This window comes from Strix uralensis, chromosome 2 (genome assembly GCF_047716275.1).
Source record: "Strix uralensis isolate ZFMK-TIS-50842 chromosome 2, bStrUra1, whole genome shotgun sequence".
Lineage (NCBI taxonomy): Eukaryota > Metazoa > Chordata > Aves > Strigiformes > Strigidae > Strix > Strix uralensis.
The window spans coordinates 113523190-113548808 of NC_133973.1; the positions used below are offsets into that span (position 1 = coordinate 113523190).

General features: G+C 36.3%; 1 protein-coding gene across 1 annotated transcript in view; it reads right to left on the reverse strand.

Moving 5' to 3' along the window:
- Positions 1-2372: 2372 nt before the first annotated feature.
- Positions 2373-25619, reverse strand: part of B3GLCT (beta 3-glucosyltransferase) — a 68584-nt gene continuing 45337 nt past the window's right edge. Inside the window, exons 7-15 of the mRNA XM_074859871.1 lie at positions 25146-25282; positions 23727-23790; positions 18243-18374; positions 17204-17273; positions 11770-11883; positions 10756-10855; positions 9668-9787; positions 7217-7361; positions 2373-4031 (exon numbers count right to left, since the gene is read on the reverse strand). Coding sequence (XP_074715972.1) covers positions 3864-4031; positions 7217-7361; positions 9668-9787; positions 10756-10855; positions 11770-11883; positions 17204-17273; positions 18243-18374; positions 23727-23790; positions 25146-25282 — 1050 coding nt within the window. The 3' untranslated portion in view covers positions 2373-3863. The remainder of the gene's footprint in view (positions 4032-7216; positions 7362-9667; positions 9788-10755; positions 10856-11769; positions 11884-17203; positions 17274-18242; positions 18375-23726; positions 23791-25145; positions 25283-25619) is intronic.

The following is a 25619-nucleotide window of genomic DNA, read 5'->3' on the forward strand; positions in this document are numbered from 1 at the left end:
CAAATAAACACAGATGAGTCAAGGGAATCAGCAAAAGCAGCTAGATGCAAACAGACAGTTCACTTCTCTGCTTCCTCTAGTCCCACAGGTCGTTAGGCCCACGGGTATCTTCCTGTAAACCACAAACTGAGATTTGAAAAGCCTGCGGAATTTTCTTCTCGGGACACAATTTAAATAATCAAGTAGTTAGCTACATGATGGCTACCACTACAAGACTGTATTAACAAAGCTAATCTTTATACATACACATAACATGCAACAAACTGAAACAGAAGAATTAACCACCTACAAAGTAATATTGCATCTATTTTTTGCTGAATGAAAAGATTACTTAAGGATATCATCCTCAGTGTGACTAGCGAGGTGAATTTGTTCTATGCTGACAAGGCAGGTGTGTGCACCTGGGTAGTTGGGAGGGGGAAGCAACCACGCTGCTGTAACCTCGGACCTGAGAGCCAGAGCTGCACCAGGCAGCGTTAACGGCAGAGATTCAAGTGCTTTTAGTTTCCTCAGTAAATGTATGATGAGGTGGCATCATCAGGGAGCATTTTGCTCATTATTCTAAATGTCTCCTTTAGTTTTGTATCAACAATAAGCAGAAGCAATTCAATTAAAGCAAACTCAAATATATTCATTATCATGAAGTTCAATGAACAAAAGCCTTTGAAGTTTTATGGTGCTGTAAAAAGCAAACCTCTTGCTACTTTTCCACGTAATGAAGTGGTATTACTGGCTTTGGAGGCACTTCACAGTAGCCTCTTATGGTAGTCTTTACCCAGTGTTGACCTCACTTTCCAGAATTCTAATGGAATGGCGCCTTGAGCCTCTGGCTGAGATATATCCTAAGAAAAATCCTAAACCATGAGAAATTAAGGAACTAAAAATAAAGTCATTTGGACTCGTTCCTCCAGTCAGCATTCATTAGAACTGATGTTAGTTTTCCTCCACAAAAAAGAAAGTTACCCAGCTGGCAAGCTGCCTCAGACTCTTGCCCATTTTCCTGCTCACAGAGGAAGAGACAAAGGTCAGTTCCTTTTGGGACTCTCCATACCTGGGCCATCTGCAAATGTAGGTTAATAAAACCAGATTCACAGTCCTCATTCTCACTTGTGATCAAATATAGGACTCAAATTCTTCAGCACTCATCATTTACATATGCTGCTATATTGAAGGCATCAGTATTTCAAGATTTTTTTTGGCTCCTGAAAGCAGATTAACCAAACGAGCAAATTATCAAGAGAATTTCATGAAATAAATATATTAATACATCATAATTTTCTGTTATAAACATTAAAACCAAACAGTCAATAATGATTCCCAGATTTTCTTTTTCACACAATTCTCAAATGTTCCAGAAAAGGGAACTTCAAGCAATCAACTATGCAGCCCCGTCTTAATCTGCCTGTTATGGAAGTGAGTTGTGAATTCCCCTTCACTTGCTTTTCTTCAACATTACACCATTTATAATCCCTTTGATATTCCTTAGAAACATTAGTACTGTTCAGGTTCATTAACGTGCAATTTTGTCTTTAGATTTCAGATAGTAGCAGCCTTGCTGAATCTTCTAAAACTAAATTTAATATAGAAGGCTTCACATCTTGTTTTCAGAAACTCTCTGGGATCCGCTGCGAGAAAAAAAAAATCTTTAATTTTTTAGTTCATGGAATAAAAGGTCACTTTTGTTATGCTGCTGCTAGGGTTGCATATCATTAGTTATGTCTCAAAGTCAGAGTTTTGGGGGCAGAATACTTGAGTAAATTACTGCTTTATTGCTTTCAAAACTATGAAGGCTGGGATCAGAAGTCTAACGCTTACTAATATGTCCAGAATCCTTGCAGTGAAACCCAGAGCTAATGGCACGAGAAAAGATGGACTTTAAGACAGCTACTATTACATTTATCAGACCAGAAGTAAAAGTCCAAGTAAGAAATGAGTTGATGGCTCCCAATCTCTAAATAAGTCAGAAGTCTACAAGTGCAACACAGCATGGATCCAAAGCTAATTGTCTTTGCCTGACCTATCCTACCTTCGCAGGGCTCAAGGAGATGTAAAATACCACCAGTTTGAAGTTGAAAGTGATTGGACTACACTGCAAGACCTTTGGAGAATTTGATAATGACATTTTGTGATAGCATCAAGATTCCAAATCACATGAGGTGTCTATTGCAAAAGCATTTTTCATTTGCACAAAACCAGAGACTTGAAAATTAACCTAATCTGGTGAAGCATGTCAGGACAGAATATGAAAAAAAAAAGTTTAAGCTGCCTTTTAGTACAACTGACCACAGAATACTATTCAGGTGATAAAATTCTGACACGGGTGCTTAAATAATCCTGTACTTGGTTTGCAAAGAGGAAGAAGGCAGAAAAGGTTAAAGAAGAATGCTTTTATTCAGCTTTCATCTCTCACAGTTCTAAACAGTAAACATAATTAACAATTCATCCATGGTACTGGAGAACATAGTCTTGGCATCAGTAAAATGTCTACTGTTTAAGGCACTGATAGTGGGAAGAAAAAAGAAAAAAAAGACATAACATGGACTGCTCCTATTTAATCAGAATTTGAATCTGTTATGAATATGTGGTTGCTATTCAAATGCTTAAAATTCCACAAGCTACATTCACAAACAAATTTTATACAACTTCAGTAATTACTGAAACAGGAATCAGTGGCTCCCCTATTTTGACTTAAGAGCAAGTATTGCATTACTTTGTAGTGGAATCAATTTTTAACCTACTGAAAGAAAACAAACCACAATTTACTTCAGCAGTATGACTGTAAGACCCTGTATTTGGTTACAATATAGCAAGCAAAGTTAAATAACAGCATACAAGTGTCATGTAGTGTCATCTTAAAAGGAGTAGTTTTACAATATAAAAATTAGTTTAGAACATACTAAAGCCAGTTTTTGTACAAACATTTTTACAAAACTGAATTACTCAAAAAAAAAAATCAACTTTTTAAATATGAATCACTCTTTACATGCTGTATGCATAAAATTACTTACCTTGATGATATAAATTAGGAACACTACAAACTTTTTAAAGCTGGCACCCATATACTATTGAAATGCACACATCAGAAATACTGAAGTGTTAGTTCTGCAAAAATCCTTAAGAGTCACATTTATACTTGCCAAATAGATACACAGTGACTTAGGTTTCTGAAGGAGCCACAGTGACCTCCCGCGGCCATTTAAAGAATCCCCGTCCTTAACCTTTTTTTCAATTTTGAACATGACATTTCTGACAAATGCTAATAAATTTAAAAGGTACAACAATGGTTCATGCTTGGTCCACCTATCCCAGGAAACTATAATATTTCTATTTGAAACGAGTATAAAGGAACATGGCCTTCACACAATCTAGCTCCTGGTCACAGAAACAGTGTCATGTCTCCTCTCTGATTTATTAAGAACCTGTTCCAGAACAGCTTAGAGAACCGTTTTCTGTAGGTCAGTGGGAGACGATGTTCAATAGATGTTCAACACATGTTCAATATCAGGCTCCCAAATACACTTCAGCTTTTGAGAGAACAAAGGAAGGAAATGTAAATTGATGTTGTCTGACTCAAAGTCCAAACCAGAACACAGGTAAAGTTGTAAGAGACATTTTAAATGTGTGTCAAGTTCATTGGTATACAAATCCCAAAAATATTTTAAAAAGAAAACAAGTGTAACAAAAGAATCCAAAAGTCAATTTAGGTGCCTTCTTCCATTGCTCTGAAGGAATGCAACAAACGGGAACAAAACATTTTCTTCTATGTCACGAAGAGATGAACAACGTGAGAACACCACAAAAATCACAGTAGTGACTGTCTCTCATCTGCAGGACATGAATTGACACTTACATTCTTCTACTGCTTATAAATCCTCTCTGTTATATCTAACTTTCTTTCCATTAAGCGACTCTTCTGTGTTTGGTGCCAGCCATGTGAAATATACCTTCACTGGATCAATATTCCAATGTTTGTGAAATGATACTGGAATTTGATGAGAAAGGTAGTCTTTTGGGTAGTCCATTGGCCTTGCCTAAGGTGGAAGAATAAAGCAAAAGCACTAGTACTCAGTGATGAAGAATAATTTTAGAACAAGAAAATATCACTGTTCAGTGGTCTCTGTATCATAACAAAAGCAATGTGGCACTGACGAAATATACAAGATGATAACAAAGGGGTTTTTACATCGTTGTGTTAAATCGATTGATAAGCATTCAGTTTAGATCTTCAACTCACGCTGCAGTCACCATGCTATGAAGTACACTGATATTAAATATGCCCTATTTCTCAGGATGAAATGGTCACCATCTCTGAAAGCAAGTGACAAACTGTATCGTTTGTATGGCATCTTTTTAAACATACAGTTTTGGTTCAGTAATGACAAAATTATTTCAAGTAATATTCTCTTGCTCCTCCCCTTAATGAGAGTTGCCAGCACTGCCAGTGTGACTGTACGATCCTAATAAGGCCATAAGCAGCTGAAATACATGAAGTTTTTTCATGGGGAAAGGTTACCAAACACAGGAAATATTGTGGTGCTGGAAAACTGCATTGTTATTCTTTATCAGGTTATATCAAAAGAGACAGAATAACAACACAGCTACATGATGCAGCTGACTTCTTAATGCACCAAGCATGTTTCATTTCCTCTGACAGTTTAATGGCATGTAAGTGCATCATTGTATAAAAAAGCCCCAGCTGCAGTGGTCCCTGGTAAAATAACTAGATTTTGCCATTGTAAATAGTTTTTGTAAAGAGAAACGCATGAAAGGCACACATTTGGTTTTTTCTAGATGTAAAACACAAGAAGAAAATTGAGTGATTTGGATACTGAATCACTGATTTGATGCCTAAGCTAGTAACTGATTTAATACTGCACGCTTCACCTACTTATGGTGGTATTAATGAATTCCACATGCTGTGTTCTTCACACAGTTCCTTATACACTCCAGTCATAAAATTAGGCAACAGAATTTGACATTAAGAAATGTGAATATGTGTTGCTGTTGGGTATTTTTATTTTGACATTTAAACCACAGAGTGCTTATTTTTAAAAATTCCACTGGAGGAATCAAGAGGGAGCCTATCTCCCTCAAGACTTTTGAAAAAAACTTTAATGAACATTTAGGTTGGAAAAACCTGAATAATTTACTTTGGATAGAGACAGTTTTTAGATATCTGAGACCAAAGTTTACTGCTGTTTGAAAATCAATCAGCTTTTTATGGAGCTATAGACAAAATTTTGGTGTTCTGATAATTCTAAAAGAATGAGAACTTCTCTAATAGCTATCATTTTATTATATTACTCTCTAAGAATCACACCACTTCATAGGTGGTTGACCTTGAGATATAAATTCCCTGAATTTCCTCTTCCTTACATCCTGTGGAATCAATTATTGTAATCTTCGCTTTTTTTTTTTTTATGGTAGAATTTGTATTTGGTATTCTACAAAAGCCAAGTATGTTGCTCTTGACCAGATTTTATATTTTAAGACCCCAATCCTGGCTGCTACTCAACATGGGAAGGTTCCTGTTCTCTTTAAGAGTTTCACCATATCCAAAGCCTCTGAAACAGGTTACAGAATACGTATCTACCTTAGCATGCAGCGAACAGGAAACCAGTAAGAGTGAGCAGACACTGTAACATCATAGACATTCTAAGGATGAAGATATCTTTGCTTCTGTTTAATAATACATACTCAGTAAAATTTTGGATTCGCGTACTTCAAGGAACATTGTACACTGTAATACTTCAGTCAAGTCTTTAAAAAATAATTTTCTGGTTCACAGAAAATCCAATTTTGGTTTTCTCATTTTTAAAATATTTGTTGCATAATAGTGGAATTCATAAAATAAGCACACTCAACTTTTATTCAGTAGTTTTCCACCCAGGCTTAATTTTTATTCAATGTACGTTAAACCAGAATTTGTTATAAGCGACACTGAAAGATAAATTACAATTCAAGTGTAATTTTCTATGTGGAAAATCAAACTGCTAGGATTTTACATTCAAAGTGATTAAGTATCAAATGAACACTATTAAGGATTACAAGGGGGTGCTTTGCTTTGTTGTATAAGGGCCATTCCTACAAATCTGTAGGAAGAACTCTGTTCTTTCTCACTCTCCTTTAATTAGGTACTGATTTTTTAAAAAACACCTGTGCAAGCTCAAATTATTCAGTAACTGTTGATTTTATAACATGCATTACTTGCTTTCTTTCTATACTGAAAGGACTGATGATAAACAAAACAGGAAAGTAAACAGATATGATTTTTTCATATGGACAAGAAATTATTAAAATACTGAATAGCGTGTTCTCAGTCTTCCCATTTCTCTGAATAGTAAATGTAATCAGAAAGAGAATCTTAATACAGGAAAAACTGATAATTTAAATAGCAAACTTATACCCCCCCACTGACAGCTGCTTTGAATTACATAGCAGTTTACTAATGTTCAAGTAGCCCATTATCTTAACCTCAGTTCACATTCAAGATACACAGGTCTTCCCAGTTTTTAAACTAGATTAACACCCGAAAAACATCAAACACTACACTGATTTTAATGCTGGTTTTTAAAAAAGTTGTGCACTGTTTGGGAAAAATCATAAGTCCTTCTTCTCTTTAGGGAGGAAGGTAAAGTGTTTATTTGGTTTACAAGGCAGCAAATCTCTCTGCAACTCAATGCACTGTGTTTTCCACTGTGTGACACAGATTGTTAAATATTCCGGAAGACAGAAACAAGATTCAAATCTATTCCAAGCCACTCCTCTCAAACAGGAGAATATACTCACAAGACAATTATGTTTTGTGACTTCTTTTTCCCTTGTGTTAGCATAGGGCAATTTATCATATTTATACCATTCTTCAGAATCCACCACAAAAGCAACAGTGCTGGGAATACTTTTACATTTTATATCTTCACTAATGAGATGTTTCAGCATAGTAAACACTGAATCAATAGAAAAATTGGGTAAGTGGAGAAGACTAATTTACTGAAAAATTTCACAGTCACTTCTCCATTACCTGATGAAAAAAGTATTGTGGTGTGGGATTTTTGCTTGATCAGACTTGTTCTGGAGAGAAATAAAGTATAGCAGCAGCATCTTGGTTATTATTACTACACATTGATCAAGTTTGCAATATTTATGAGTCCTGTTTTATGTGTATACTTAAAAGAATGAAATATATTTTAAATACTAGTAAAAATAATTCTCTGACCTGATGGAAAAGTGGACTATGTGTTATAGGGATTCCTAAGCCACTGAAACACATCCCAAGGACCATATCATCAGGCGCATCCATGCTGTAACATCGGCATTTACTAGCAAGTAGTTTCTGAACAGCTATTCTGCTGAAGACCATTCTGAATAAAAAAAACAAACGAAACACATAAGACAATAACTACTAGTGAAGCCAAATGACTGTAATTAAATACTGCTAAAAAAATATTGCTAAATGATATAAAACTGCACGACAAAATATAGCCCTCTGGTACAACATATCTGAAATTTCAAAATTTGAGGAGTCAGTACTGACAAGTAGTGCAAGAGGCATTTTCTGAAAGACTTTATATAATGAAAATTAATTATACCAATTATGCCAATTGTTGTTATTCCAACAATTAATTACTTATCCACCATTTTTACTGCAGCTGATAGTTCTTCCTAAATTTGGCCAGGACTTTTAAAGGGATATTCTTCTCTATCTTACTCAAATGTACTGTCCAGCTGGTTATCATGTAGCAATTAAATGAAAAGAACTCTAAATCGGAACTGTCATTCCTTGAATCCTCTGTTATACAGAGTTCTCTCCAGAAGTGAAAAATGTTCCCTGAAGCTATTGCAAGGCTCCTCTATACATCCTAATTTTCTTGCTCATCTAAATATCAACCAGAGCCTGGAGCTGTTAGATCATTATCACTAAAATAAGCCTTTAATAGACCAGAAACATGATGATGTTTTAAATTCAACAGCTGATGGAATATACTCTTGTCTACTATTCCATAGCTGCCTTTTCTGAAGTTACGTCATCCACCCAGTACAATCAGAACACAGGGTACTCTAGCTACTACAAGTTATACCAGAAAGATTCACGCTCTGAAATCACTACATGGCTTCATGAGTTTATTCACTATATAACAATCCTTTGCTTGACACTGTGACATGGCAAAACTACAAATACTGAATGCTAAGGCAAAAAGACTGACCTGAGAATATTGTCAGACTGAAGTTGCAAAAGACTCCATCACTATCATTGCAACTTTGAAGACAGCATGTATCATAAAAAGAAAAAAAAAACGAGAGCACAATAGGAAGTTGTATCTCAGTACTCAGATCAAACAGAGAAGGAATAATAAGCTAAAGACATGGCGGGGGGGGGAAAAAAAAAAAAAAGAGTTGGAACTTGTGACCAGCATGTGTTGGTACACAGAAGGTGTGATGTAAATTGCACACATTTGGGGAACGTACTTGCTAGTTGATTATCTGGACCATGTCCCTTCAGTTATATAGAATTCTTCACTTACAATGAACCCTCTCAAAATTAGGGTATGGAGCAAGATGGATGATCTGTACCTCTATCTGCTCAAACCTAAGAATGACCCAAATTTAGAAACTAAGAGATAAACGCTAAAAGGATATAGAAGTATAGGACTGGTAACCAACAAACACACCAACACCAGTAGAAGGTTTATTTCGCAACTCAAGCATAAACCCTACTTACATAAGACCTTATGCAACTATGCAAAACAATGAGGAGGCCAGTCAATTGATTTTTGCTTCCTCATGGATGCATAAGTATCTAGGAAGTTAGTATAGCCATTACTTTTCACAGAGAAAGACACTAAGGACATTCAGCCATCCACAGTACTTGCTTTAGACACACAAGATAGACAGATCTTAAGATCGTTCTTACTGCAATATGATCCAGCCTGAAAGTTCATATACATGCTAATTTAAACCAAATTTGGCATACAATCACAGGGACCCATGTGTCTCATGCATGAGATCAACCCACAATGATCTCTTTCTATGAGAAACTATTTTCCAGGATATCAACATGAAACTCCTTCCTCAGCCACCTCTCCATAAATCACCACATGAAGTTCAAAACCAGAAGGAGAATCATGATCATTTTTCTCCATGCTTGGACAATGAAAGAGAACAGGAACGAAAGTTTTCATTGCAGCAGTTTGTATCCCCTGGTGTGCTGCTTTCGTTCTCCTGCAAACTCCACAACAGTTCAGATCATAAGGGGGTTTTTTTAAGCAACTATCCCAATTTTTTCTGCTTACTACACTTCAAATCACATTGTAAGATGGTCCCTGAGTATGCAGAATGAATTCTATCAGATGAAACAGGCCTGCATGATGTGTATCAGGAGAACTTGTGGTGTAGATAACTAATAATAGGCACTTAATTCACTGGACCAATTAAGCCAAAATGACCCCTTCTGAAGCACACATGGTCCTCAGCACCAAGTGTTTTGCTCTAGAAATCTGTTCCCAGTGGGCAGCACAACTTCTTACTAGTTAGGACATTTGTGCCTTTGAGCATCATTACATTTTAATCGTACTAAGACACATCACTGTTTCCGTTGAAACTGATTTGTGTTGTAATTCAAAACATATGCACCCGAAGCAGGGACTGAAGTAGAGTTTAAATAAATTACCCTCCTCCGCCAGTGATATAACTATATCCTCCTGTTCCCAAGCCGTAACCATAACGCTCTCCAAGAAATACTGGTTCATTTGGATCATAGCAGCTGAGCAATTTTCGGAGTCTGAAGATACTATAATATGAAAATCCATTAAAAAAAAAAATCATGTAGACATTCATTTTGAAACAGACATTGCTAGCCTAAATGGCATTCTATTAAACAGCACAAAAACTATAGGAGAAATTAAGAAATTCTAAAAAAACCAGAGATACAAACTGTTAAACAGAAGTTTATGATGAGTTATTTACTATGAGATATAATGGCTGCATTCGGTCAAATAAGGAATCAATTAGCTTAAAATATTCTCCTGAAGCAGACAAAGTTTCTCAGCAAAACTGAGTCTCCTCTCAGAGAAAATCTGAAATTATTTTTTCCAAACAATGGTTAAGATCTTTGCAAATGATCTTTTCTCGCCAGGAATTGAAAAACAAAAAGGTAGATTTAGGTATACAAATACTGCTTTATCTATAGTTATAGCCTCTTTCCTCACATGATTTAATGCAAAGTATTGTCCTGAACCACTTATTCTCATGTTCGTGACCATGTGATCCTGCTGGTTGATCACCGTGCCTTATTTCGCTTATACTGCAGTGTCAGTTTTCATATGAATGGGATCTATTTTCTAGCAAAGGCAAGTCCATGGACACTGTTCTGGGTGGCTCTGACAACTGACCCTAGCTTATGGAACCTTTTCTGATGCATTTATGTGAGGAATACACCTTAGAAATTGTATTAGCAAATGACTAAAAGCAATTGGCTCAGACATACCTACACTGAAGAATCACAACGTGTAATCATATTCAGACTATATGACTACATAACACCAATATGCATAGTCTTTATCAAGTTACAAGATTACATGGATTTTAATATCAGTCAAGGAATGCTGAAGGAAAGTGATAATTTTTTTCCTTAAAGGAATACAAAGCTACATAACTAATAAACCAGCTGTATCTCTTAAATACAGAAGAAGAGATGAATATTGCTAGAACTCCTACTGACATGAACAGTGGTAATTCTTGAAGTATTGCAATGTATACCTTATCAGTGTGTCATCATCCACTACAACTAACCAAGGAGTTCTGGGAGAGCTATGATTTGAAAACCTTTCTAAAATGGCAAAAGTTTTCCCACAGTGACCTAAAGGAAGAGAAATAATAGAATATACATTTAAATAAAATGAAATTTTGTAATAAACAATTATTCATTAATTAAATATCTTACTGCACTATGCAAAACATTTTAGAAATGACTGGCAAAATATTTGAGATGCAAGTTTAAATTACATCCTTTGTTGTGCTGAATGGTATTTGTACAAATTGTTCCAACACAACCATTTCTTTCTATGCAGGAACATACTTTTGAAGGATGCTGAAGTATGGAAATTCTTTGAATTATGGAAACCTGAAAAATAAGCTTTATTCCAGCTAACATGTTAAGCTGTCGGACAATACCGGGCAAACTGCTACTCTTAATTTCGAACACTGTAAAATAAGGAGACTATGATAGGAACATGTTCTGCAAAATGCTCCAAGATATTTCATTGCATTTCATGATGCATCAGGCAGGTCCACTGCTTTTACATAAATATTTCAGTCTACATTAATCTACTGTACTCATCACTGGCAACTCAGGTCCTGATAACTTCCTACAGGGAAAGGTCTTAACATTTATCACAAGACTGTAATGAAATTGAGAGGTAAAACACCCTTTACTAGGAGTTGAGAAGTTAAACAACCTTGTTCCCAATGAGCAGAACAAGAGACAAGTTTCAGATTTTGACTGAATCTTCTTTAGATCTCAGAAAAATCTAACTGCAAACAGTCTTTATTCATCTAGATTACAGTTGACTGTCTAAAGCAATTATCGCTATCAATATTACACAATATTATAATTACTACACAATCATTAAAATAATTAAAAAATAAGGATAGGATACTATATTTGAAGCTACTTCCAGCTAAAATATTATACATGAAATATACATATCATCCGTAAAATTTTCCATCCTTAGACAGTTATTTGTGCAAAACTGACAACAGTCAATAGCTCACCTCTGTCAGTATTAGGTATGCCTAAATCTATAGTAGGAATGGAGATGTCTGCATAATCACTGTAGTATTCAATAAGGGCAGCTTCTCTTTCCCAAGTCTGCTTTACAACTGGTACTGCAAAACAATCATTGACATTGAAACACAAGTAACTTGATTAAAATAAGTACTTGATCAAAACATGCATGCACCTTGTTAACTGACATACTCCTTCGCATGGTAATGAAAAAGCTGTTTCAAATACAGCATCATGGTTCTAAATGTTCATTCTTTTTTCTTTCCTACAATATTTAGAGACAAACAATTTTACATTTTTATGAAAGCTAATCATGGCAGTTTTATTTATAGACTAATAAATTTTCTTTTAAAATATGACTATAGTTTCATTCATATTACATTGAAAACTGTGATGTTTACATTTATGCTAACCAAAGTATGGAATTCATTACTTTTATACTTGCTATGCTAGAATTTATAGCACACATCAGCATGAACACTATCAGAGATCAATCATTCTTCCAGTATTGAAAATGTAGCATTTTAAAACAGCACATCCAACTGTACAGCATATAAAATATTCTGAATCAGAAACAGACCAAATATACTTTTGAAATACTACACTTGTGTTACACGCATCATATCTGACAGCACATATTAATGCTCAAAAGCACCTGTCTGGAGACACATTCACAGAAAGACATTTATAAATATCATACAACCAATTGTGATCCCATGGAGATTTTATTCAAAGCAGGACTGCTTAATGCTTCTCTACAAAAGCAATCCTCCTCTTATTAGTTTGCCACTTCACATAAACATTTAAAATTGATCATACAAAATTCTAATAACAATGCTATGAAAGTTTAAACTATATCCAGAAGAAAATAAATTACGAGTAACACAAAAAGAAGCTGAACGCCTGCAGGGTATTTGGAAGAAAACTATTCAGATTAAAATAATGACCTTTTTTCCATTAAAAAAATTAAGTGGACTTATATGAGCAACTACTCTGAAACACTGTGCTGCCATTGTTTGTCTGCTTTATGGTCTCTGACACCATCCAGTAGGTCTCAATGGTAGCAGCTAGTTATTTAAATGGAAGAAATATTTATGTAACTTCCCTTTGCTGCTATGTAACTGATGCTTGTGAACAACTGATTTTAGCCCCCTGCTGGAATCATCCATCACCTAATTTGATTTTTCCTGCTGTACTGGGTTTGCATGCAAAGGTTTTGGTAGCAGGGGGATACAGGGGTGGCTTCTGTGAGAAGCTGCTAGAGGCTTCCCCCATGTCCAATAGAGCCAGTGCCAGCCGGCTACAAGACGGACCCACTGCTGGCCAAGGCTGAGCCCGTCGGTGACAGCGCCTCTGTGATAACATATTTAAGACAGGGGTTGGGGGAGACCTGTGCAACAGCAATTGCAGCTGGAGAGAGGAGTGAGAAAAACAACTCTGCAGACACCAAGGTCAGTGAAGAAGGAGGGGGAGGAGGTGCTGCACCTGCCGGAGCAGAGATTCCCCTGCAGCCCCTGGTGCAGCCCATGGTGAGGCAGCTGTGCCCCTGCAGCCCACGGAGGTTAACAGGGGAGCAGATCTCCACCTGCAGCCCGTGGGGGACCCCACACTGGAGCAGCTGGATGCCTGAAGGAGGCTGTGACTCTGTGGGAAGCCCACACTGGAGCAGGCTCCTGGCAGGACCCGTGGACCCATGCTGGATCAGCTTTGCAAGCAGAACTTGTGACCCTGTGGGGGAGCCACGCTGGAGCAGTCTGTTCATGAAGGACTGTACCCCGTGGGAGGGACCCACGCTGGAGCAGTTTGTGAAGAACTGTAGCCCATGGGAAGGACTTGTGTTGGAGAAGTTCATGGAGGACTGTCTCCTGTGGGAGGAACCCTATGCTGGAGCAGGGGAAGAGTGTGAGGAGTCCTCCCCCTGAGGAAGAAGGAGCAGCAGAGACAACACGTGATGAACTGACTGTAACCCCCATTCCCCGTCCTCCTGTGCCACTTGCAGGGAGGAGGTAGAGAACTCAGAAGTTAAGCCTGGGAAGAAGGGAGGGGTGGGGGAAAGATGTTTTAAGATTTGGTTTTATTTTTTATTATCCTACTCTGATTTGATTGGCAATAAATTAAATTAATTTCCCCAAGTTGAGTCTGTTTTGCCTGTGATGGTGAATTGCTGAGCGATCTCTCCCTGTCCCTCATCTTGACCTTTTGTTATATTTCCTCTCCTCTGTCCAGTTGAAGAGGGGGAGTGATAAAAGTGGCTTTGGGGGGCACCTGGCATGCAGCCAGCATCAACCCACCAGTTCTTTAAATGGAGGAAATATTTATATAACTTCCCTTTGATGCTATATAACTCTGACATTTGTGGATAACTCATTTTAGCCCCTTGCTGGAATCATCCATCATCTAAAGTGATGTTTGCTGCCTACCTACTTGCTTACTTGACCAACAGTCAGTTTGATAACACTAAAATGAATTGAAAGGTAACTGTTAAGACAGAGTAACAATAACTCAATGCACTAATGGAGAGGCTTTAATATTTGGAAAAAGAATATATCTTCACTTCTGTAGCACTGTGAAATTGCCAATACTGCTTTTAAAGGTTTTTAGAGAAACGTAAAACTGCTCTCAATTTCTGCATAAAAAAAATCCAAAGGGAATTACGTACAAGAATTTGTTCATACAACATTACAGTGGAGTTTTGAAATGCAAAGCCAGGAATTTCACAATGCATTAACTCTACCTCTTATGTAATAAAAGTCACATTACCTCATATAACATTGCATAATCAGGCATTAATTGGCAGAGAAAGCCACACAAACATTTATTTTTTTTTCAACTAGAGTAAGAAAACAAGTAGGCAGGAAATTATTTTCTTACTTTGTGGAAATGTTCTATTGAAAAAATGTTTCTCAAAAGAACAAAACCAGATTGCTTTCAGAAAACAAGGCCCCAGTACAGAAGCATCACAGATACACAAAATGCTTCCAACCTTCACCTGGCAGAAGAGATGCACCTCTAAAGTCTGTTTTACCTTGCTCCAACCAAGGACCTCAACCTCAGTAGGGTGCTTTAACAACTATCTGCTATTACAGACTGAGCCTCTCAGTTTCTTCAGTGGAGTGCCCCTTCTTTGTATAAAGTAAAAATGTCCACTGAAGCAAGGACTGGAGTCTCACCTCAGTTAAATGGTCTAACAAGGAGGCTACTAGCTGAAGTGTCTTTCTCATTTCCTTGCTTGTTTTGACTGAAGTGTCACCATCCAGACTAACGTAAATTGTAAACTGAATCCAATACTTCAGAATTTCTAACGGCTCGTATGTTCCAAAGAAAGAGCAACTGTATGAAATTTTGGACTAGATATTGATGCAAATATTTATCAAATTGTATTAATACTTGTGATCACATGGAAGTTTTAATACCTACAAAAATATTTATAGAAGGTCAGCTCTAAGCTCTTAATTATATTTTACTTGTGCTACTTCTAGAACCTTAACACATGTTTGCAGTCTTGAAATTTTCTCACATAACTATATGGTATGTGCAAGAAGGAGAGTTGTATCAAGTAAATTCTGAAGTAAAATTTAGCTTCTTTTTCACATTGAATTCCAAGCCTTAATGTTGCACTAATGTAGTTTTTGGCATACAATAAAAAATGACTTACCAGGTAAAAAGAGCTCTCTGAAGCTGGCATCCATTAATCTTTCAAAATCTTGAGTAAGATTATCCTCTATTGCATAACACTGGAAGCTGTGAGGAAAGTTCAAGAATTTTCCTCAGTCTTCAACAGGTGTTTCTTGAAGGATGTTTACAGTATCTTTTTGAAGCCTTATGTTCTTTTCTGACTTTGTAAGGGTTTTTTTTGTTTGTTTTAATTTTGATGTAAGAAAATAAGCATGGATCCAGAAAGGAGAACTCTTCAGTGAACTCCAATTACAGGACAGTCAATTTTGTTTTGTCAAAAGCTACTTTAAAGATAGCCTAATAATTAGGTGATTAAAATACGAGAAATGTGCTTTCATCAAGTGCAGTAACATTAAGAAAAAAATTCCATAAATCTTATTTTGAAGAAAAAAAACAGCAATCGCCAAATAGTCTAAATTTAGAAGTGACAGAACCTACAGTTTTGGATGCATTAGCAAAGGGGGACTTAGTTAAGAAAAGAGCTTTTATCTTCATCCTGTCCTCTGACAATAGGTGTGGCAAAATGCCCAAAAAATTTGGTACAACTACTAGCCATTACTCAATTTTTGCCAGTAATAATCACTTTAAATTACTTTTATAAACAATTGAGCCTAATGGCGACAATATTACGTACCTGGAGTATTCAAGGGCATACAAAATTCAAGTACATTCCTGGAAATAAATCCATTCAATTTCTTTAATAACAAAATGTCTAGAAGTAAAATAGAATGGAGTGGTAGTCCATTCCTACCACTGTACCTACCAAGTAGGTAGAGTGTCTTCTGTTAAATCAGTGGATTTGGAATTTTTCCTTCCAAGTTTTGTAGACACTGGATCTACCTCAATTTAGCTGAGCCTTACTGTGTACTAGCTGAAGCTGAGTGTCTCTCTGTGTCTTTATTTTCCATGTCTCTGAGCAGGAGGTTAATACTCGCTGGATGTATCTTGCTGGGCTGTGCTAGATTTTGTTTTTATCACAGATATCATGGGCATTTTTCCATGGCGACTATCATTGCTTGTATAACACTACAATTTCCAGATAAAATATGCTATAGTGTTGGACACTTGGGAGACTCTTTATCTGGGGCATAGTTTGGACAAAGACCAGATTTCTACAAGAGACAAAATTTCTCATTCCAAGCATTACAAAACATTATGTGCACATCCAATTACATAGGGTGGCAATGGACAGAAGCAATAGGACAGCATAAGCTGCTCAGTCTTTCACTGGAGGGAAGGACAGGACAAAAAGAAGGAGGGCAGAGACCTTTCAGCTTGTTCAAATTTCTCAATCAGCCACCATACAGCTGCACAATTATCACTGTTAGTACAATGAATAGAAGTGAACCAGTTAGCTGGGGGAAACACACTGAAGGATATTAATAACTGCTATGTTAATTAATATTGCAACAGCTCCAACATACAACAATATAAGCTAACTTAAAGCATATTTTTAATTTAGTTATTCAATTTCAAGATTTTTGCCAACCAGTTACTAGTGATGAAACATCAAACGACCACAACTTTTAAACAGTTCACAGCACTCCTGGAGAACTCTGAATAGCAAAAAAAAATTCTACTTAAAACAAGTTGTTTACAATTCTAAAGCTTTCATGTTTTCCAGTGGATTTTGCAAACATTTAGTCCCAAGAGCTACACAGACAGCATATATCAGCTTGGTTTTTAAATATAAATTTCATAAACTATATTGCACAGAACTACTACCTTGACCAACCGACAACTTACTTCTGTCACCATGAAATTTCCGACATGTTTTTACAGCAACAAAAATGTCTTCCTTTTTCACTGGCTCTCCCTATATCAACAGAACAAAAATTATTTTTTTAACTGCAGGCTCTGCCTGTTACATTTCATAGGATATATGTGCCCATACATATAATAAAACAGAAAATACCTTTTCATTGTATAGCATATTGGGTAGAATAGTGTACTACTGATACATTAGAAAGTACGTTTCTATCTCTTGAAAAAAGGTCACTAGTGGTTTAAAATTCCTGAAATAACATTATTGAAATACTTTTTCCATCGGTGTAGTATTCTAACATGAACTAAAACACCTATCACTAGGAAAAGAGAATGAGTAGTAGAACTTGAGGAAGTAAGAATGATTCATCTGAAAAAGAATGTTTTCTTAATTTCTTTGAAATGAATCACTATGTGAACATGTTGAACTGTATCATGCTTAGAAAAAGAAGCTTAAATGTTACACACTAGAAATCTCTGAATTTCCTCAACTGTAATAAAATCATTTAACAACTTTTATTTGTTTTCCTTTTTGGCACCTACAATTTTGCTCTCCTGAAAGCACTGAACGCTTTTTGGCCTCTAGCAACACTTAACCCATAATATCATAAATGTATTCTCTAGAGGTGGAATAGATGGGTTGTACTTTAACGCACCAAATACTACCTTACATTTTATCTTTAGCCTCAAGTTTTAGATTTCCATCTGTGAAAAAAAGATTATCTATACTTCAGTATCTCACAGAAATGTAAGGATAAACACTTTATAGAACATGGGCTGATCAAACATTGTTGTAGAAAGACCCATTAAAGCATATGCAATATTTGTTTGCCAGGAAATATTCTGTGCCACAAAGACTGAAAGCATATCCAAAGACAGATGAATGCCAGAACAAACTCTTTTTTTTAACTTATTGAATAATATTTTCTTAAGAGTTTGAGATTTTTAAAGTCAAGTATTACGCATTTTAGTAGGAGTTTTACCTTTACTAAGCAAGTGGTATTAAAAATATGGTACTTACACAAAGTGGCAGAAAATTACTGAATGTTGTTGCACAATGCTCAACCTTATATGAGTTCACATCATCTGTGCAGAACTCAGGCACTGGAGTAAGATGTGGTCCTTCCCCTCTCTGCCAAATATACAGGGCAATCTACCAAAATAGCAAACATTTATATCAGTAATGAAACTGGATAAAAATTCTCAGGGCATACAAAGAAATCATATTACAGGACAAACTTAACAGGAAAACTGAAAAATAGGAGACACTGTAGAAGACTTGTTGATTAACTAGCCGCATACCTTACTTCTTGTTCATGTTTCTAAAGCCAACATGTAATTTTTTTGCTATAAAGGAAATTCTATAGACATACAAGTTTTAGAATTTGTTTCATAGAATTACAATTTCATATATTTAAGCATGTCAGAACAACTCAACTTCTATAAGAAGAGTGAAGTAAAGTAAAGAAAAATCCTTATTGTGTTGCTCTTTTAAAATTATTTTGATAATTTGGAATAGCTAGGCCTTTTTCACCCTATGTGGCAATTTTCTGCTTTACAAAACAGAACCATTCTCTGGTGACAATTTAAAGTGCTCAAAATCAGTAATGAAACTGTGACAAGCTGTAAAATACAATGAAGGATAATGTAATAGATATGCTTATCCTATAGTAGACTCTTGTACATTTTAAATGCAACAACAAAAAAAAGCCAGCCAAAATCTAGAGAAAAAGGAAGAAGCAAACCAGTGATTCTGAAGATTAAAAAAACCCCAACCCTTTGTATTTACATTCAATTCATAATAAAAAGAGTAATATTTCAATCTGTACTTCATGACACATCAAGAACACTTAGACCTGCCCAACATTTCTATTGCAGTATTTTTCCACTGCTTATAACTTTGCCAGAGTAAGTATTCAGGCAGGAAAGTTCTATGCTGGGTGCCTACCTCAGAACAGTTAAAAGATTAACTTAATTTCCTATAAAAGTGTTCAGAAACTTGTAAGAACAAAATTAAATTCTTAAAAATCTGAAAGGCAGAAAATAACATCTCAGTAAGTATGTCGATTCAGAGGTTCCCAGCTGCACTGTCATACACTCCAGATTCTGAATGGTTATGTCTCTCTTGAGGATAAGCCAAACATACGGAGGTATCTTTGGACAAGAGCTGTTCAAGCATATACTAAAGATGTAGGAGATCTGGGTTCTAGGTTTGCTTCTGCCTAATGCAGTCAGAAGTTACAGCTTCTAGTTTTCAAAAGGGTGCCTACACCCACAAACCACAGATATTCTGGGACAGAGACTTTCCATGCTACCTCATGAAACTGCGTCACTGTGCAAAAAGTAAGATTCATGGAACCAACAAGATAGTGTAGGGAAGGGGAGCCTGACTCTACTGCACAGGGGGAAGGAGACTCCTCCAAGGGAAGAGAATCAGTCTTTGGTTCTAGTTCCTGTTTTCCATGTTATTTACACATATTCCCAGTGATTCCTGCATGGAAAACAAGTGCTTCACTGGAATATGGCACCAGACCAAGCACACATCAAAGGCATTGAAAACGAATCTCCTTTTCACTGTTTTACTCAGGAACCATTGGCTTTAAATGCTACCAGGGCCAGAATTCAGCTCTTCTTTTAGCAAATGTGATCATTAAGCTAGTATTAAGAGGGCACAACATTTCCTCTCCCCAGCGTTCAGGAAGAACTCAGTGCAAACCAAGTGCATTAAGTATGGTCTGGACAAGCCCAAGTCACCAAACCAGTTACAGATTTCAAAGTTATAGATGACAATTTTCCTGCTCACCTGTTCTGGTTTTGGCTGGGCTAGAGTTAATTTTCTTCACAGGAGCTTGTATCGGACTATGTTTTGGATTTGTGCTGGAAACAGTGTTGATAACACAGGGATGTTTTCATTGCTGCTGAGCAGTGCTTATACAGTCAAGGCCTCTTCTGCTTCTCACCCCACCCCACCCCACCAGTGAGCGGGCTGGGGGTGCACAAGAAGTTGGGAGGGGACACAGCTGGGACAGCTGACCCCAACTGACCAAAGGGATATCCCAGACCATATGAGGTCATGCTCAGCAGTAAAAGCTGAGGGAAGAAGAAGGAAGCGGGGGACATTTGGAGTGATGGTGTTTGTCTTCCCAAGTAACCGTTACACATGATGGAGCCCTGCTTTCCTGGAAATGGCTGAACACCTGCCTGCTGATGGGAAGTGGTGAATGAATTCATTGTTTTGCTTTCCTTGTGTGCACAGCTTTTGCCTTACTTATTAAACTACCTTCATCTCAGCCCAGGAGTTTCCTCACTTTTACCCTTCTGATTCTCTCCTCCATCCCACTGGAGGAGAGTGAGCAAGTGGCTGCATGAGGCTGGGGTTTAACCTGGGGTTTAACCCTGGCTGGGGTTAAACCACAACACCATCACATTTAGGTTTCAACATCCTCAGAAAATCTCACCTATCTGCGCACAGCCATTTCTGGAACTTCAAGGGAATAAAATAGAAGCACCAGTTTGTTACAGGCCCTGCTACAAACAGAACATTCTTGCTTGAGTATACAATCAGATTTTTGAAACTTAAGCTTCCAGATTTGAAAGATTTTCAATAGGGTACAGTGACATACCAGAACACAATTACCTGATGGCTTTTTAGCAAGTTACTGTTTGTAACTGGACTGTCATAACTACACATGCACTCTTACACCACCTCAGCTGCAAAGTAAAAACATTTAATTTGATTGCACTGAAAAGAGCTCAAATTACTGTATTTGTCCTTGTAATTGAGTGAAAGCATACAACTGGGAGCTGTGAGTATAAACAAGGTCACTACTACTGCTCACCTGACACTGACTTGCTAAACCACTCTAACTCAGCTGCAGGTTCTTTCATTAGAATGAGTTTTGTAGTTGCAAGTTCTGATTTCTCTTAGTCTTGCCATTATTAAGTGGTCTGTTTATCTGTTGTTTTAGCAATGCTTCTGAAAACACAGATGATCTTAGCATTACAGATGAGTTCAACAAAGTACTAAAGGAAATGGCCACTCTATAGGGAAGAAAATGCTTAAGCCTGAGTGGCAGAACAAACACTGTTCATAGTGCTTGGAGTACAGGAGGAGTATGGAAGTGATGTGTAACACATACACACTCGTGGTAAGGAGCGGACAATAAACACACATACATCTCCAAAGTTATCTTTTTGCCTTGTCACCACATTCTCATTATGGGATGTAAGTGGTTCTTGACTCTGCCTTGTAGCTGGAAAACTACAAAACAGCAAGGGATGGGATTTCTAAAGAGCTTCCAGTACATATTAAGATTGTATTAGTTCAGAATTCAGCTATTCAGAATTAATGTCTATCACAGGAACCAACAAAGAAGCAATGCTCCTGCAGCACAAAGAATATTTAACAATTGTAACCTAACATGAATTATTTATGAAAGTTCATAATGTGCTAAGATTTCCCACTAAATAATGAAATGTTCAGTAGAAAGCCTTGGAATGGTGTGAAGCTATCATATTTCAGAAGTGAGGTTAGAGTGCCATTCTGGGTTATGGAACAGTATGACAGACTGTTCGTAAAATAATAGAAATGGATTTACAATAAAAAGACAAAAAATAGTCTTAGTCCTAGTTCAAATCTAATGCTAGATATACAGAAAATCCATCATTTGCTTCCAGTTTTGAATAAGCATCAGAGAATATGCTATATATTGTGCAGTTACAAAAAGTCTAAAAAACAACCTACAAATGAGCAGCAGCATGACAAAAACCCTTCACCATATTTGCAAGATAGGCCTTCCAGATGGAAAGCGATATAAATGTTACGAATATAAGAAACAGGGACTTGCAAAGTAGTAGGGTGAAAAAAACCTGACACAGAGCACAATAAAATACCAAACACTAGAGGCACATGTTATTAGGACTCTGTCAAAGTAAAACATTTCTTAAAACATTTATCATTCTTTATAAATTTAAATATTACACACAATCATTAAAGATCACAGATTATATCCTTTGATTTGTTGTCAATCTTGATTCACACAAGGAGGATGTAGAGATAAAAATGATTTAAGAAGGAGAAGATGGTGATGTATAAAATAAATGAGGGGGAATAGAACTGTCTCAAGGGAGACACAAGACTGTGCAGAAAGAATAACTACAGGGCGGAAGTAGGTTATCAGTGGCAATAAATTTGAAATGAAACATATGCAAGGAACTGCTAACAGAACAAGAAGTGAATGGAAGTAATTTTGCCAGTCGATTCATCAATTGTTTTTCATTAAGCAATCTGTGGCACATAAAAGAAATGTCTACTAAGGATTTATTTTTTTTTATGACACTCAGTTTAGAGGCTTTGTCAGTGCTGAGGTAGACTGGAATATTGGGAATATACAAATGACTTTGAGGTAACTTATAATAAGATTAACAGTGTGAAGCCCAAGGCCTTGCATTTAGAAAAATTAACAAGAGGAAGGAAACAGCTTGTTGGCTTGTTTCACATAGCAAAATGAAAGCTGAGAGGGGTCCAGTTGCTTTTGAGAAATACATCAGTCAAAGAGGGAAACTATGTGAAATAATAATGTGGGCACAAAACCAAAGTCATTTAAATATGCTACCAATTTATACTCTATAAATACACTGTTGATTGATGTTGGAACTGAAGAGGTTTATAACCATTACAGAATAAAGATCTGGAACAGCAGCAGTAGATTTAAGATTTTGGTTTTTTTCCGGGCCGGAACCACAATTTATAGCTGACTTTTGGGAGTTTTAAAAAATTAAAATGAGTTCAACATCACTCATAATTTTGGTCCAAAATCAGCAAGCTTATTCCAGATTCATCCTCCCCTTCCACCCTGGTTCAGCAGTTCACTTTGGTGACAGTACAAACATTCTAAGGGCAGAAAAAATAAAAAAGCTTCAGAAAAAGTAGCACTAACATTCTTTCAGATCCCCCCAGTCCTTTTGTCTCATGTTCCTTTCAGTCAACTCATTCTCTGAAAAACCTAGTGGCTACCTTTTAAAACTTCTGCAAAACTGAGGCCAAAAAAAAAAAAAAAAATCCAGACTTCCATGCTGCAGGTTGCAGAGTTGATTGTTCATACAACAGTTAGGTTCCTCAGACTGTTTAATACAAACTCCATCACGTTTAGCTCTTAGAGTCTGATTTAGAAAGTGAGTGAGGCTGACTAGTATGTGAGATACTATTCATGTCAGCTTATGCTTAATGAATTGAAAGTCTCTCTCCTTCTCTATAGAGCAAGCCTTAGAAGATACCTTACTGTATACAACCATATATGCATTCATGTGTGAATGCAATTTTATTGAATTCCTCTATGCTTGAAATATATTTTTAAAGTATCACAATATTCTAAAAGAAGGGAAAGAAATTAAACATGCCTGCCATTGCAGTCAAACTTTTTAACCATGTCTAAGAAAAACCTGTTATTTCCATTTTCAAATATATAGATTTGAGACAATTTTTTTTCACCACATCACTGCTTACCTCATGCTTTAAATCTATTGTAAAGTCTGACTTGAGTGGTTCACTTTTCAACTTCTTTGCAAGCCTATACAATTAAAGATGAAGAAATTCACTCAAAAAAAATATTAAAAAATAAACAATCACTAGTGTATGCAGCAAAGTGTGCTGGTATTATTGACCATCTTATAAGGAGAAAAAAAAAAAAAAAAAAAAAAAAATCACACTTCTGTATTTATTGCCCCAAGAAGCAACTTACATTTCTTTTTCATGTACATTTTTTTTTATTCTGAGCACAGTATGATGATGTTTAATTTATATTTCAGGACACACATTTTGATACATTCTTCCTGCCCAAGAAGAAAGATGTCATCTGGAGTAGATGGGAAGTGTGGCATAACATTTTCAATAGATTTGAATTTCAATGCATTTGAAACTCAATATTGATCAAAAATTTCAGACAATATTATCTTTTTATGTATTCCAAAGCACAGTATCTAGGCACTTTTGATTTATGAAAACATCAATCCTTGCTACAGCAAGATGTATTCAACTTCTGAAATCTATGAACTTTTCATATCTCATTTAAAAACTAAGCATCTAATCTTTAATAAGTATCTAGGTTGTCTCTGTACCATGAGGAGCATTGCTAGAGGGCAATGCAGTCACTCTAAGATCCAGGAATAAAACTTCTGTCTGGTGGAGAACACATTTTTAAAATGACAAGTGATGGTATTGAACTAATTGAACTACTGGACAGCTATTAACTAGCTGACATGATGTTAACTTTCAGATAGGCAGAGTGAAGCAAAATAAATCACATGCACAGCAATGATACAGAAATCTGTTTCTGTACCCTTGTCTACTAATGAATTCTTAAGTGTTTAATTATAATAATTATGCTTGGAATGTGTAGAATAAGGAAGAAATGGAAATTTATCAAAGCAGTATTTTCTGGGTAAGTTTATAGAGGAAGCACAAGTCTACGTAGGCATACCCAGAGCTACCTGTACATTATTGTGCCTGGTTGAATGTCTTGCTACGCACCTTAGATACTCAGACTAAAGCAGACTTACATGTATCAACATGAATGCTGATAATACAGGTAGCAGCAGCAAAAGCTCAGCAAAGGCTCTGAAGTCAAATCTATGAGAGGCCAGCCTGCATTGGTTGAGTACATCCCAAGCTGTCTGCCATAGCTAAGCTGCAACCAGCAGTTTCAATTCAAAGACAGCTCAAAATTAAAATTGGAATTTGCGTATCTACATGATCTGCAATATGACCTTCAACTGCAGGAACACCTCCATCTTTTATAAAAAATATTAATTCATATTAAATCATAACTCATTAAAATAATATTGATTTACATCTAGAAAAAAAGTATAAATTAAACATTTTTAATTCTAACAATAAACAAGGAGTGATTAAAAATTCAATTCTTACTTGTTAACAAGTGGAATGCTAAGTGCCCAACCAGCAGCAAAATCTGGAAATTTAAAGACTGTAGGATTTTCGGCAAAGGCATAATGGTGAATTATTGTAGATTCTTCATCATATAATGCTTTACCTAAAAACCACTCCTGTAAAGGAATATAGGAAACAATTTTGTTCATCTACAGTATCCTTTTAGTGAAGATGACGACTGCATTCATGCTGAATAAAGCAAACCTGAAAACAAAAACAAGGGAAGCGTATTATTCACAATAATCCAGACAAAAAGTGTACTTGGTAAGAAATGAAACTAAAGACAAGTAATTCAAATACACACTGTATTTTCAAACTCCAGCATAATCCCTGGATTCCACCTGTTCAAAGTGCACTGAACCTCAGAATCATAGAAGGAATGAGGTTGAAAGGGGCGTCTTGAGATTGTCTAGTCCAATCCCCCTGCTCAAGCAGGGTCGGCCAGATCAGGTT